We start from the raw sequence: 15,626 nt of genomic DNA on the forward strand, positions 1-15,626 counted from the left end.
CAGATATGACCCATTTGGACGTTCAGAGGCTCCGTAGTTACTATGGTAACACCGTCATCTTCTACAACATTGATTCGCCAATAAAACCCATAAAGTTCAATAAATGACAGTGGATATAGATGCTTCACTTAATGATATATGTTTGAAAATATGACATTTTTGCTTCAGTTTTCTTCCGTTTCAATATAATAACTCTGTCTTCTCATTAACATTTACATGATTATATAGGAAAATACCTGATTTTCATTGAAAAATGCTAAATATACTGGATAATATTATCAGAAATGACGATAAATCACTGAAGAAAAATTCATTTGCAAGGCCAGACACAACTACTTCCTGCTCATTAAAGGCTGATGCTCTTATATTAAAATCGCAGGTTAATTATTTCATTTCTTGAAATAACAAAGCTCATTGTCTCATAATAGTGGGTCATTTATCCTGTTGTCTTGTTAAAACAAGCTTGATTATCTCATAGTTATGGATATTCGACCTGTTTTCACAAGAATAAAAGGCTGTTTCCTTTATAATCTTGACCAAATTCAAAGCTGGAGCGACTGACTTGATCTGAAAATATCACATCATGAGCACCCATTACTGATTAACTTCAATAACACAGAAATTACATTCTTTGAGTGAGATAACTTTCATGGCTGTGATCTTGGATGCATGAAATCAGGTTTGATCAAATGAATCAGACACTCGTTTTTGTGTTCTGCGTTAATTATCCTTGAGATAATCTTGAGAAAAAAAATCTCTTTCTGGTGATAAATTATCTCGCTATCTTTTGAAATCAGCCTTTGGTTTTTTTTTTTGTTTTTTTTTTTACATTACCACAAAAACGGACCAGTTATCGCAGAAAACAAAGCAAATAATTAACGTAACGTAACAGTTGTTCAGCCCTCAAACTAAAGTCTTAACCCTTAAAAAAAAAAAAAAAAAAAATCAGCTGTTTAAAAAGGCAGAAACTGGTACTTAGTGACAACGTGCTCAATGTGAACGTCTGATTCCTCACAAAGGTAGAAAAGCAACGGTACAGGTGTTCAATCTTATTCACGGTTTGTGTGTAGATGTGCTCTACACCCGCCCGAAAACACACACACACACGCACACACACACACGCACCTACCTGCTGCTGCAGTCACATGACCTCCAATCACTGTTATCTGTATTGTCCCATTTTGTACAACGGTCACGAAATCAACCCCAAGAAATGAGCAGATGGGGCTGTGTCTGGGTTTGTGTGTGTGTGTGTGTGCATGTTAAGATGCTTGAAATGAAGATCAGTCCAGCGGCAGAATTGCTTACTGTCATTCATGCCCTCTGCACATGTGCACAAACAGACACACACACACACACACACACCCTTACCTTTATTAAAACGTCATATTCAGTGAATATACTGTGTGCTGTCATGCTGTCTGCTGTGAATGGGAACGGCTGCGTATTTACAGTGAATTGTAAATCCTGCCGAGCTCTCAGCTGTCAGAGTCTTATGAATTGCTAATATGTTGTATCTCGCACTGCTGATCCCCCTCTATCTGCCCCCTATCACTTCTATTGTGCGCTGAGTGAAAAGTGTGGCTGGGGAATCAAAAAAAAAAAAAAAAAAAAAAAGCTAACTTTGCTCAAAGAAAATAAAAGGTAAAATGAAAGGAAGGAGAACTGGCTGGAAATAAGAAGTACATTTCGACGAAACAAGCCAATATAAATGCAAAGATACATCTAAAATGTATCTGTCTCACAGGAAATATGCAAACTAATGTGTTTATTTTATTACTTTGAGGACTTTATTTTAGGGCTGGGTATGTTTCAGAGTATGAGCTGCTCTGTATTGAACTGTTTCCTACTGTAATCTCTGCTCTCTTTAATCATTAATGTGGGCACATTAGGCAGCATCAGACTGCACCAAGAACAATCAGAGGAACAGGACACTCACAGGATGGGTCTCTTTTTGTTGGGATTTTGTGCACTTCCAATATAATATGGACAGCAGACTTTTACCAGTAGGTATAAGGAAAATTAAGGATAAAAATAAGGATTTAAGCGTGTTCTGCATGCCCTCTTTAATACGAAAAGACCAAATTATGTGCATTTTACAGAAGATATGTTTTTTTTAAAAGGCTGTCTTCAACAATTTGGTTTGTTTACATTCTGTTTGCAATAATGAGACAGATTTTCACTAGAAGCAACCAATTAGAGTGTTATTCTTTATTTGGTTCTGCCTAAATTATGAGCAAAAAAAAGAAAGATTTGATGATTTTGACAGTGTGTTAAAACCACCAGAAACAATTACGTCTGGCTACTTTTAATTCTGGATTCAAGAGTCTGTTTCCTTTAAGAGCTCCATGTCTACTTCCAAATCTCAGGCATCATTTAGATAGTGAATATAACCCGCAGAGGTGAGGCCACTGCTGCCAGGCCTCTAGTCTACCTCTATTTTTATTCTTTCTTGTCATTTTGTTCTCACCTCTGCAGCCTTAACCTCTCCCTCCCATGAGAATGCATTGGTTTTTGTGTTTTTCTTTCCTACTGTTCTCTTTGTCTCGTCCTTATCTGCTTTACAGTTTTACCCTTTAGCCAACACATCCACAACAGTATCAGCTCAAAAAAGCATCATCAAACACCAACTGTGCTTTACATAAAATTAACACTTTCACCTTCGTGTATTCGAGCACAAACGGTGTAACTGTTGCATCAAACAGAAGCTGAGCATTCTACTCAGGTGTTTCTGTGCACCCACCGTAGACACATTTTTACGTACAAGGTGATGCACCGGCGCACACAACAAGTGGAGAGAAAGTAGAGACCAACAAACGCTGTGCACGGCAGCTAGTAACACCCCTGAGCATTGTGACAAATGAGCAGCTCTAAAAATGTGGAAACATCAGACACATAAAGTTGCACGCGCACACCGTCGCACACCTACACTACGCTCGATCACATACACAGCTGGAAGCGGGAGGAACATTAACATACTCCCATATGCAGAGGGAATCACCCACATGCACTATCACACATGATGCAGAGACAGCGCAAACCACAGCAGGTGGCACAGGCAGTTTGTGTATCTGTGTGTGTTATACCAAGGACGATACATTTGCTGCTGAATGAACAGGTATGTTAAACTTCAGCCTTTCAAGTGATTGTAGAGAAGTATTTAAACGTCTATGGCAGCTCACACACACACACACACACACACACACACACACACACACACACACACACACACACACACACACACACACACACAAAGATTGATATTTGACTCAGAGACGTGCAAAGAAACTATATGTGTTCAATGAAAAGCATCCATAAGTTACAGCTTCTGTTGTATTCCAGACAGAGCAGATGAAAAGATGAGGTTAAAAGTAGATGGAGGATAAAGAACGAAGGATGACGTGAGGAGAGGAGAGGAGAGGAGAGGAGAGGAGAGGAGAGGAGAGGAGAGGAGAGGAGAGGAGAGGAGAGGAGAGGAGAGGAGAGGAGAGGAGAGGAGAGGAGAGGAGAGGAGAGGAGAGGAGAGGAGAGGAGAAAGAAACAGAATAAGACAAAACTAAGCAAATGGCAAGAGAAGAGAAGAAGCGCAGGACAGATCTCTGCTTCACAGACAACATGGAAAAAAGGGGGAGAGATGAGAAGAGGGGATGAGAGGAGAGGAGAAGAGGAGGAGGAGGAGGAGGAGGAGGAGGAGGAGAGTGAAGGAGCCGGAGTGTGAGGACCAGGGTTTTTCTCTACTTACAGAATCTCCAGATCGCGCAACGCTCGGAAAGCTCCATCTTCGATGCAGCTGATGTGGTTGCTGTCCAGTTGCCTGCACCGCACACACACACACACACACACACACATACACACACAGACACACACAGACAAACACACACAGAGGAGAGAGATGGAAGAGAGTCAGGCGCAAGTCTGCAAGGTCCGCTCAGCTGGGGGAGGGACTAACAAAAGACTGGTTGCGTGAATGAGTGTGTGTGCATGTGGGGGTGTGCGTGAGGTGATACCCCAGTAGTGGGTAAGCAGGTAGGAGACTCTTTTAACTCTCTCCACCACACACTCCTCACTCACAGACACACAAACACACACTCTAGGGATGCCCGGTCCAGACGATAACACACAAGCTAAGGTTAAGTCTCTCACCTCAGCGCTGATATGGCCAGCCCTGAGGAGAGGAGGAGAGGAAAAAGAGAGCGCAGGAGAAGAGCCCGGTGTGCTGAAGTGGCCTGCCTGGCGTCAGCCTATCACCTCCCTCCCCTGCCGCATGCCCAACCAACACTGGCCACCGGGAGAGAGAGGGACGAGAGAGGTAGACACAGTGAAGGAGAGAGCGAGCGAGTCGTAGCTGCTAAAGCCCACCCTGCTTGTCTGTTCTGTAAATATTAATTGCATTTTCTCCTCTCCCACCCCTCCTCTCCTGTCCTCCTCCTACCCCCCCCCCCCCTCCTCCCCATGTCCCCTTTTATTCTTTTTTCCTCTCTCTGTAGTGAAAGAGGGAGTAATTTCATTACATTAGGCCAGCCAATCCATTAAGGGCCTTTTACCGGCTCTGTCACTGAAACAATTTCATTAAAAGGAAAGCCTCCGTAAATCAACCTCCAGTCACGACTCTCTTTCCCGTTCTCCTTCCTTCCTCTCCCTCCCCCCCTCCTCCCCTTTTTCCCTGGCTCGCTCGTTGCCTCGTTCGCCGGACTCCCAGATGCACCCTGTACCCCACCATCATCCATCCTTTGCTTTTACTTTAATTTGCTCAGCTCTGCGTATTCAACCCCCCACCAACACCACCACCACCTCTTCCTCCATCCATCCATCCATCCATGAACCCAACAACCCTGAACCCTCCACTCCTCCATGTCCCCTCCATTCCTCCCTCTCTTCTTCTGCGGAGGAGCAGATGGATGGATTGCAGATGGAGATATAAAAAGGGCAGACATTTAGAAGTCTCTCTTTTTTTTTCTTACCTAACCCAGTTGGAGAGGATGAGTGGCATTTAGCCCGTTACACACACAGACTCAGACAGGTGAAGTGTCCGATCAGAAAGGTCCACAAACATCCTCCAACACACACACACACACACACACACACACACTGTCTCCTCTCAAGACGCTGGAAGATAAAAGCATATCACTCCACCTTAATCTTCTCCTGCTTGTCCTCTTCCTCATCTCATCCGTCTTCCACTAGATCCCTAATCCTTTTTTTTCTTTGACTTTTATCCTCTTGTCTTCTTTCCCCCCTTGTTTCCAAGCATCCATCTTCTCCATTTTTCATGTTCCTTTTCCTCTCTCCATTCATAATCCATTTTTTCTCCCTGTAGTGCCCTCTCATCTCTGATTCCCCTTCACCTTTTCCCTTCTCACACTCCATCTATCCATCGCTAATCCATTTCCTCCCCCTGTTTTCTTTTATCAACTTTTTAAATCTTCTTTACTTCTTCTCTACATAACCCCAGAGTCTGCTTGGTGCGCTGCAGCACCTGTTATCAGTCATGTCAGTTTCAACCCACAGGAAGGTGCTTTTCAAAACAGGAGCTGGGCTTTTCTCTGTTGGGCAGAATAGATTAGATCAGGGCTTCCAAAAAAAAAGGACACTTTTAGGTTTGTTTCGATATGTGTACATTAGGGTGAGTGTGTAGGAAGAATACGAGGAATATTTGAGTCCTCAGCGTATCTGAAAAGTATATTTACTGAAGTACACCACAAGTTCACCTCAGGATATACTGCAGCTGCTTTTCAATAACAACCTGGTCAAATACAGGCGCCAAAATAAATGTAAATATGTTTTTTGTACATTTTTATCCAATTTATATTATTTGTAGTGCCCCCTCTAAGTCCTACCACCAACACGTGCAAACCAAATCGGAAAACGATTTTTACACACAAACAAAATTGCAAATTATCACACAAACTTACAATAAGGAGACTGTTTCTGATTTTGTTATTTCCGAATTCGTGAGCCAGAGGCATAACTGATGTGCACCATGCAGTCATAGAAAACATTTCCCTGCACAGAACGGAAAAACACATTTCTCATGTATTTCTACCCGATATTGACCAGCTGCTTGTGGTTATTGGCTGGCGAGGATTCAGTTTGGACCCCAGACAGTAAATACCAAACAATTCTTCGCCCACAGGCCAGGTATGGTTCGTAACATAATTACTTTGGGCCCTCGAAAGGGTAACAGAGACTGATGAGACGCTTTGATCCACTTTGATGCAATGCAATTATATTTTTAAGATGATTTAGGAACAAGTTGTTTACCAGCCCATGCTGTGTCTGATTAATTGAGCATGATTCATAAAGATGGATAAAATCCTCGCCATGAAGCACAGAACTGCTGTGGAGAGTCCGATGTAGTCATGCACCGTTGTTCAAAGTCATGTTGGAAGTGAGCTGTGAGTAAGAGCATCTGTTAAATGACTGGACGCCAAATATAAAGAGTCTGGGGATCATATCAACATATGGCCATGTCATGTTTGTGTTTTATGGAATTAAAAGCTGTGTTTTTAATGTCTGGCACCCAGCCCCATGAGCCATATGGAGATTCATGGCACTGCCAAAGTTGAGAGTTCTTATCAAAGCTATTTTGTTTTTCTGTGGTTCTTTGGTTTATATTTCACCCGTAAAGACCCAAACAGCCACCGACGACCAAAACCATCTACTGAGATTAACCCTTTCATGTACAGGGGTTGGACAAAATAATGGAAACACCTTCACCTCAAGATGATAATGCCCCGATCCATACAGCCAGAATTGTTAAAGAATGGCATGAGGAACATTCTAATGAAGTTGAGCATCTCGTATGGCCGCCACAGTCCCCAGACCTCAACATTATTGAGCATTTATGGTCAGTTTTAGAGATTCAAGTAAGACGTCGATTTCCACCGCCATCGTCTCTAAAAGAGTTGGAGGGTATTCTAACTGAAGAATGGCTTAAAATTCCTTTGGAAACAATTCACAAGTTGTATGAATCAATACCTCGGAGAATTGAGGCTGTAATTGCCGCAAAAGGCGGACCTACACCATATTAAATTATATTTTGTTGATTTTTTAAGGTGTTTCCATTATTTTGTCCAAACCCTGTATACTGGTCACTGCAGTGGACAGTGATTCTCCAGCTGTTCTCTTGTACATTCATGGATTTTATTGTTTTAGTTCCATATCAGCCAACACAGCACCATCCCATACACTGCAATTCATACCATTACTGTAACTTTCCTGTTCTTTTATCGAAATCACTTGCTAATTGTCATTAGACTGTAATTTACAGAGTTGTTTTTTTTTTTGTTTTTTGCATATTATCTGAGTGAGTAATAACTAGTATTATAGTATGTTCAAATGTGAGAAAACATCAGATTAGCATCATTAACCTCCCAAGAAAATGAAAATTTTTAGCTTTTTTCCATTAAACAATTGTCTTGATTGGAAACGCAACAGTTTTTTTTTTTTTATTGTTTTTTTTTTTTTTTTTACAAGAGATTTTTAAAAAAGAATAATTTTTATTTATTTATTTTTTTGTAATGGAATGTCCTTCACAATGGACAGCATTTTTTTAAGTAAAACTGTCAAACTTTTGTCCCCTACAGAGAACAAAACTGCGTTGCTGGGTCTCAGGAGGATAAAAATGTTTTTATTTTATACTTTTCACACAGTATGACAGTAAATGCATGTTTGGGAATTTCAAAAATTAAACAAATGGTGTTCAGCTGAGTGGACATTTTGTGGCGCCATGAAAAATAGGTTCATAAAAACAAACAAAAAAAATTCAATCACATTATTTTTTCATGCCTACAGATGAATAAAAACACTCAAGAAAAAACTCTTGATTAAGGTTCTCATAATTCATGCATGAAAGGGTTAAATGTTTAATACCTGTTAATCCACTAATTCTGTCAATACATGTAAATAATTGGTGTAAAAGACAGTTTGTCATCTTTTCATGGTCATCAGATATGACCCATTTGGACGGTCAGAGGCTCTGTAGTTACCATGGAAACCCAGTGATCTTCTACAACAGGGGTGTCCAAACTTTTTTTCAAGAAGGCCAGATCTGATAATGTGGACATTGCCAGGGGCCAGTGGTCCCTTCAGACATTTTTTAAACAGTAAAAATTACATATAAATGCGCTGTTCTACAACAATTTTATTTTCATTGTCACAATATCATTTTTTTAAATGGCAATGTAACCAAATCTAAGCCACTGAGGTGTGAACAAATTAAAAAACAAAAACAAAAAAAAACAAAACAGTTCTGCCTTCCTTTCACATCTGGAGTCAGATAACACAGAACAAACTGTATAGAGTATCTTAAACTTCCAAGTTGATAAAAATCTTAACCCCACATTCATTTTAAACATGACTTATATGAGTAATCATTACTCATATATTACTCAGTAATGCAAAGTCTGTTAACGTTTAAGATGAAAACATATGACTCTTACTCTTGTCTTTCACAAAATCATTCAGAAAGTAATATTTTGTGTCACATCTACAAGTACATAACACCAGCAGTTAGAGGCAACTAACCTGGCAACTTGGTATCCTGCCTTGGTGGTGAATTCATTGAACTCACATGTTCACATGAAGAGTCACTGTTGTGAGTTTAAAGCAGCAGGAATGCTTGAAAGCAGCTTGAAAGCAGCTCACTCCCTGCTAGCTTGTCGTATGCGTTAGCATGTTTTGTCTGCTAGTGTCTCTTTACATTGAATTCTTAAACAAGGCAACAGTCTCTTGACAAATTACGCAAACATAATTGCCTCAATTTTCAGTGAAAAAAAATTGTAATATCCATCTCTCCTGGAAGCGGCGGCCCTCACTGTCAACTTTCGTTCTTTTATTTACAGGTGCCGTGGTTAGAAATTAGCGAAAAAGGTTCACGGCGAGGTCACAGAGCCAGATAGAGTTAGAGTGGTGCTGCCACCATGAGGTGAAAGGAGAAACTGCATTTTGAACCTTTTATGATTCATGTACTCAGTTCAACAGTCCAAGCGGGCCATAAATAATATAACATAAAACCCAAGCTGTGGGCCGTATAAAATCTGACCGCGGGCCGTGATTGGCCCCCGGGCCGGACTTTGGACATGCCTGTTCTACAACATTGATTCACCAGTAAAACCCATGGAGTTGGATCAATGACAGTGAAAGGACACACTGGGTTTATATTCAGTTAATGATAGATTTTACCGAAAAAGTCACATTTTCTCCATTTTTCTCTGTTTTCGATATAATAATCCTCAACTTTAATCTGAACTTTTATGAACATTGACATCACTAAATTAAATAATGGAAAATACTTGATTTTGACTGAAAAAAAAAAAGCAAATTACAGAGGATAATATTATTATAAATGGTGCTAAATCACTAAGGGAGGTGAAATACAGACAAAAATTAATTTGGGAAATGACACAAAAGGGGTACTGGGTCTTTATGGGTTAAGGTTCATCAAACCCAAGTGACAAATAAGATCTGTGGAAAAATATTTTATTTTATGCCCTGTCTGCACCACGATTAATTTTCCTCCACTACTATTTAAAAAAAATGTTCACATGACCAATATCTGTCCACACTGGAACGCAAAAATGACTACGAAGAAGACAAATGGTAGATGAGTTATATAGACATATCACCGTTCAATCATTTTGATGGGCCGGTTAAAATGATTGGATGGTGTTTTTTCCACAGGTGACAATTTTTTTTTTTTTTTTTTTGTGTTAGAGCTTTTAATTAATTGGTTGTAATCAGGGTGTGAAGGGGGTTTTAAGCAATATAGTAAAAAATGCTCCAGGAAAATATCTCCCACCCCACTTTTAGATTTCACTTTCAGTTTCCGCCAGTTCCTCTACTTGTTGCACAGGGTAAAAGATGCTGAAAAGCCAGTTTCTCATTGGCTAGCTGTTAGCCAGTCAGAGTCAAGCAGATTAGCATGTTGAATATTCATGAGAACTGGCCCAAATTGAGCGGAGTCTTCCAGCAGGTTTTCCATACCACGGTAGAATGGATGGAAACGTGGTAACCGAGGCATTTTTTCCACAAAAAATGTTACAAAGTCCATGGGAGAACTTCAGACATTACAACAAAAGTAATGAAATACATGTGGATTATGCTGTGTCCATAATGAGTGAGGGTCTTTCAGAGTTATCACTGATGATATAATGGTCTAGTGCATATCAGGGTGCAATGCCATCATTTTTTAAAATATTTTTATGCATAAACCAACATTTTTCCATAAACTTCCCCATTATGCGATGACTTATATTTCTCCTAATATTACATCTTTTCATATTTACAACATCAATATTTTCTTTTTTTTTTAATGCCATCATATTTTAACCTTATTTTTCCTGTCGACATGGACGCACAACAACTGGAATTATTGAAAATCTTCCCTCATCTAAAAAAAAAAAAAATCTAAAAAACTCTCCATTGTTGTGACCTTAAATGCCACTATCTAGACTAGAGGTGCGAACAGAGGGGTGGATGGGACATTAGAATTCCAGATCGGTGGCTGTGAGAACTGCACCACCACCACCAGCCACCACGTGAAATATTTAAACATGACATTGAAAACCTGTTATTAAAGATGCAACAAAACCTATCATTAAACATGCAACAAAAGAGCACAAAACAACCCAGCTGAGATTCAAAAGCACGTATGACTTTACAAAGCAGTACGCGCCAATTTCTTTTAGCCATGATCTGCACTTTTCATGGGCTGAAAGTAACCCATGGAGTTGGCTGATTACAAAATACTTAATAATGCAAAAGGCCCAGTGGGGTACTTCATAAAACACTGACAAAGATCCTGTTTTGTTGCTGAGATGTGAAGATGTTTATGATTAAAATGCTCAGTGGATGTGAACTGAAGATCCTCCCCTTCCTCTCATGTGATCCGACATCGCTAACGCTACATTCACACTGCAGGTCTTCATGCTCAACTCAGATTTTTCTCTGAAATCGGATTTATTTGCTTGTTTTTTCACATTAATATTCAAAGGAAACTGCCATCAGACCCATGTGTGAACAGTCTACGGTCCTGAAGTGACAGCACAATGTGTTCAATGAAGTAAATACGGATCGTGTTTGGTCCCGCCTCCTCCAGCGCAGATTTGTGACGTCTGTTGTATTTTAACCCTTTCATGCCCGAATTATGAGAACTTTAATCAAATTTTTTTCCTGAGTGTTTTTATTCCTCTTTAGGCATGAAAAAAACAACGTGATAGAAAATTTTCTTCTGAAAAATACATTTAAAAAAATAAATAAATAAAATAATAATTAAAAAAAAAAATTAAAATACATTTAAAAAAAGTAATAATGACACAAAAATTCTTATGAACCTGTTTTTCATGAAGGTGCAAAAATGTCCACTCAGCTGGACACCACACGTTTAATTTTTGACGCACAGAAACATGTATTTACTGATAAATTGTGTGAAAACTGTGGGGAGGGCTTGTGATTCTGGGGGTTTATGCTCAGGAGAGATCTACATAATGTTACCAATTCATGTCAGAAAGGACATGTAGTGTCTTAAAACTTTAATGAAGATATGTGTAAAAAAAAAAAAAACAAAAACAAAAAAACAACAAAAAGAACAACAAAATCCATGAATATACAAGAGAACAGCTGGAGAATACCTGTCCACTGGAGTGACCACTGTGCATGAAAGGGTTAATAGCGTAAAAGTCGGATGAAATTACAAATACTAAATAAATTAATGTAAACACTTTATGTTCTGTTACAATTTATTCTTTTTATCACTTATTTATTCTTCTAGTTTTATCTCTTTTTTTTAATAAGCTGCGAGAGAAACAACCTGTCACTTCTCTGTATGTCTTGTGAATCTAGTGAATCGACAGTTAGTGATGTGCGGATCAGTACTGAAATATTGATATCTCCAACACCAGATCTTTACACTCTAGAATCAATTCACTAGGCCTGTAGCGGTACACGTACCGAACCGAACCGTTTCAGTACACACCTGCTCGGTTCGGTCCACAGCTGTACCGAAACGGCACAGTATGATGAGAAAAGGAAAAAGGAACGAAAGACGTCGTTCGATGCGGAACTTTAAATCCATGCAAGTTTCACACGGACATATTGAAGGAGCGCACATTGACCTAAAATATGAAATAGCAGCTGATATAAGGTTAAAAAAAACAACAAATATGATGTGAACCTGGAAGGAAGAGACTGAACACCCTCCACCATCAGTCCAGTCCAGTTTGGATCAGTTCAGGTTCAGGTGAAAGACAACAACGAGGAAAGAGACGTTAATAAGACAGACGTTGTTTGGCCCCTAGGAACTACGGTAGTTCTAAAACACTGACACTAGCTCTGTCTGTCTGTCTGTCTGTCTATCACGCACGCTGTATAACCTTCCTCTTGTGTTAGCTTTCTGGTACAGTCTACTCTCGTTAAACCGCCCGCCGTTATACCGCCATTTCCGCCTATCGCCATCCGCCAGCCCAGTTCCATGCACAAACAACACTTATACCATTGATTTCCTGACCGTTATACCGCCAGCGTGATTGCCATCGAGTACACATAAATTTTAACAATGCACTGAAACAAACGCGCCAGACGCTGATCGCGACAAGCTACGAGTAGGTCTACGGAACGGCCACCGTTCATTTATCGCAGAACACTCAGTAGGTCAGGATGTCGGGAAGAGGACGTGGGATTAAGCCAAAGCCTCAAGATGATGGGGTGTCATTTCCCGACACGGTATAATAATGCTTAAAATGTTTCCCCACTTTAAATGATCCCTTACAACATAACAGAATCAAGATTTATTCAGAAACGCAATTAGAACGGGTTAACGGAGGCAGCATAGACATCATATAGTAAAGACATGCACATTATGGACGCAACCCGTTGTAACGCCATTTTCGCTATACCGCCAATTTGGCCGTGAACGGAAGTTGGCGGTATAAGGAGAGTAGACTGTATCGTCTCTTATGTTAACGGGTCGGTTTTGACCCATGTATTAAATCAGCTATAAAATACACAAAAAATAATAAGTTACCATCCAATTTGTTTCTCATCTCTTGGTTACCTTGTTAGGCTTCCTTATCCATGAAAATGTTTTTTTTAATCTTTTTGGTGTGGGCCTCTGGGCCTTTTTTTGTCAGTATACCCCTCGATTTCAATTTTTAAAAAAATGGTAAAATGATCCTCAACAGAATCATATTAATAATCCCCCCATCACCACAACACCTCAACACTTCCTGAAAATTTCATCCAAATCCTTCCATAACTTTTTGAGTTATCTTGCTAACAGACAGACAAACCCAGATGAAAACATAACCTAAAAAAAAAAAAAAAAAAATCAAACATGGGTCAAATAAGGGCAAAAAAGTCCAATTTGAGCCACTTTTTCCTGCAGTGTGAACATGTCGTAAATGTCTGCATGTTCCTGACTGAAGGCCGTGTCTCATCTTTAATGGCTAATACACCCCTACTCAGTTGAGCTCACGAGGACTTGCTGGTTGATTGGTGAAATGTTCTCAACTCTGAAACCCCAACTCTGCAGGGTCTTATTCGATAGTTTTTAAAACATATTATCAGCCTCCTCCAATACCCTCACATCTGTAAATTTCTCACAATTGTGAATAAGTGGTGGATTCATATTGGCGGCCATGTACTTCATCTTCCGTCCTCATTCGCAGTAAACGATTCCATCATGTGTGATATGATTGGATTCCTCTGACAGCTTTGTTCACCAAGCACCCTGATTAGCAGTGACATGATTGGTATCAATCTGAGATGAGGGCGCAATTTGTGTCTGTGTGACTGCACTGCTGTGTGTTTTTTAATATTTGTACAATTGTGTTGCGTTCACAGTCCTCGTGAATGTGGTTTTTTTTATGAGTTCAGATGTTTGTTACAGTGAATAAAAGTGGTCCAAAATTAAATTTCCTTCCATATAATTAGTTAGTGTGTTTAATCATGTCTATCATAAGGTCTATTGGCAGACAGATTCAGTGATTCCCTCTGCTACCATCTGGAGCTGCACACACAAATACACACAAAACAGCTCCAACGCTCCATGAATTCATCAGTGAACAACCACTACTGACTCAGGAATTAATGAAAGGACAGACAAAGGGGAAAAAAAAGAACACACTAGCTATGTTTGCACCCAAACATTTGAACAAATGACTCCCTATCTGCTTGAAAATTAATTCAAACAGCTTGAATTTTAGTGGGAATTATTAAACAAGTTTGTCAGAGAGGCAATTTTGCTGGATAAAAAAAAGACACGAAAAATAAAAGCAACCAGATCAAACCAGATGTCTGAAAAGTGCAAAATTAAGTGCAGTGCTAGCATCATGTTCACAGATTAGGGCTCAGCAGCAGAAAGCAGTCTATTAGGGGCTATTTAGTCACCAGAGTTTAACATTTACACCAGTGGTTCCCAATCTTTTTTGGCTCATGACCCCATTTTAACATCACAAATTTCTGGCGACCCTAGATATTCAAAACAGAAACTTTTTTTTTTTTGGCTAAAATTAACCCTTTTATGCACTGTCCACTCCAGTGGACAGTTCTTCTCCAGCTGTTCTCTTGTATATTAATGGGTTTTGTTGTTTTAGTTCCATATCAGCCAACACAGTGGACGCTTATGCACCATCCCATACACTATAATTCAGACAATTACTGTAACTTTACTGTTCTTGATAAACCTGATCTGCAGTAACATGTTTGAGTGTAAATCAATTATTTGTTAGACAAGAAGTTTTTTTTTTTGCATATTACCTCCATGAAGTGAGTAATTACTAGCATTAGAATATGTTAAAATGTAAGAAGACATCAGATTAGCAGCATTAAAAATGTTTTTATTTCATTGTTTTCATATCACTTTCTGATATTGGGTTTTAAACACATGTTTCTTTACTTCAAAAATTAAATGCATGGATATTTTTGTAACTCCATAGAAAAAAAAGCTCGATCGCATTGTTTTTTCATGGCTAAACACTGAAGAAAAAAATCTTGACTAAGGTTCTCATAATTCGTGCATGAAAGGGTTAATTTGTTTTTGATCATGTAATAGTTTGCTATACTATGTTGCAAATCAACATTAATTTTAGACGACATTTAGTCTATATAATGTCTATTATTATGGACGGAGGCAGAAAAGCCAGGTGAAGATTACTGCACAAAGTGAGAATTTTATTTTCCTTGGTCACGATATGTACAGTCAGTCCAGCTTGGATTTACAAGGCTGACAATAACTACTGAACAAACAAGAACTCAAACTATGAATTATGAAAGTATACAGGGTGGGGAAGCAAAATTTACAATGAACATTTAGTTGTTTTTTCTCAGCAGGCACTACGTCAATTGTTTTGAAACCAAACACATATTGATGTCATAATCATACCTAACACTATTATCCATACCTTTTCAGAAACTTTTGCCCATATGAGTAATCAGGAAAGCAAACGTCAAAGAGTGTGTGATTTGCTGAATGCACTCGTCACACCAAAGGAGATTTCAAAAATAGTTGGAGTGTCCATAAAGACTGTTTATAATGGAAAGAAGAGAATGACTATGAGCAAAACAGGCGACTATTGGGTCCTAGAGTATGCGGTAGCGGAAGTGCGGGCCTGAATCCACAGACCCTGAAT

The 15,626-nt window shown here is 39.3% G+C and overlaps 1 protein-coding gene across 1 annotated transcript in view; it reads right to left on the reverse strand.

The window, feature by feature from the left end:
* Nucleotides 1-15,626, reverse strand: part of slit3 (slit homolog 3 (Drosophila)) — a 742,110-nt gene that overhangs the window by 239,474 nt on the left and 487,010 nt on the right. Inside the window, exon 6 of the mRNA XM_030145427.1 lies at nucleotides 3,743-3,814. Within this exon, the coding sequence (XP_030001287.1) occupies nucleotides 3,743-3,814 (72 nt within the window). The remainder of the gene's footprint in view (nucleotides 1-3,742; nucleotides 3,815-15,626) is intronic.

This window comes from Sphaeramia orbicularis, chromosome 10 (genome assembly GCF_902148855.1).
Source record: "Sphaeramia orbicularis chromosome 10, fSphaOr1.1, whole genome shotgun sequence".
Classification (NCBI taxonomy): Eukaryota; Metazoa; Chordata; class Actinopteri; order Kurtiformes; family Apogonidae; genus Sphaeramia; species Sphaeramia orbicularis.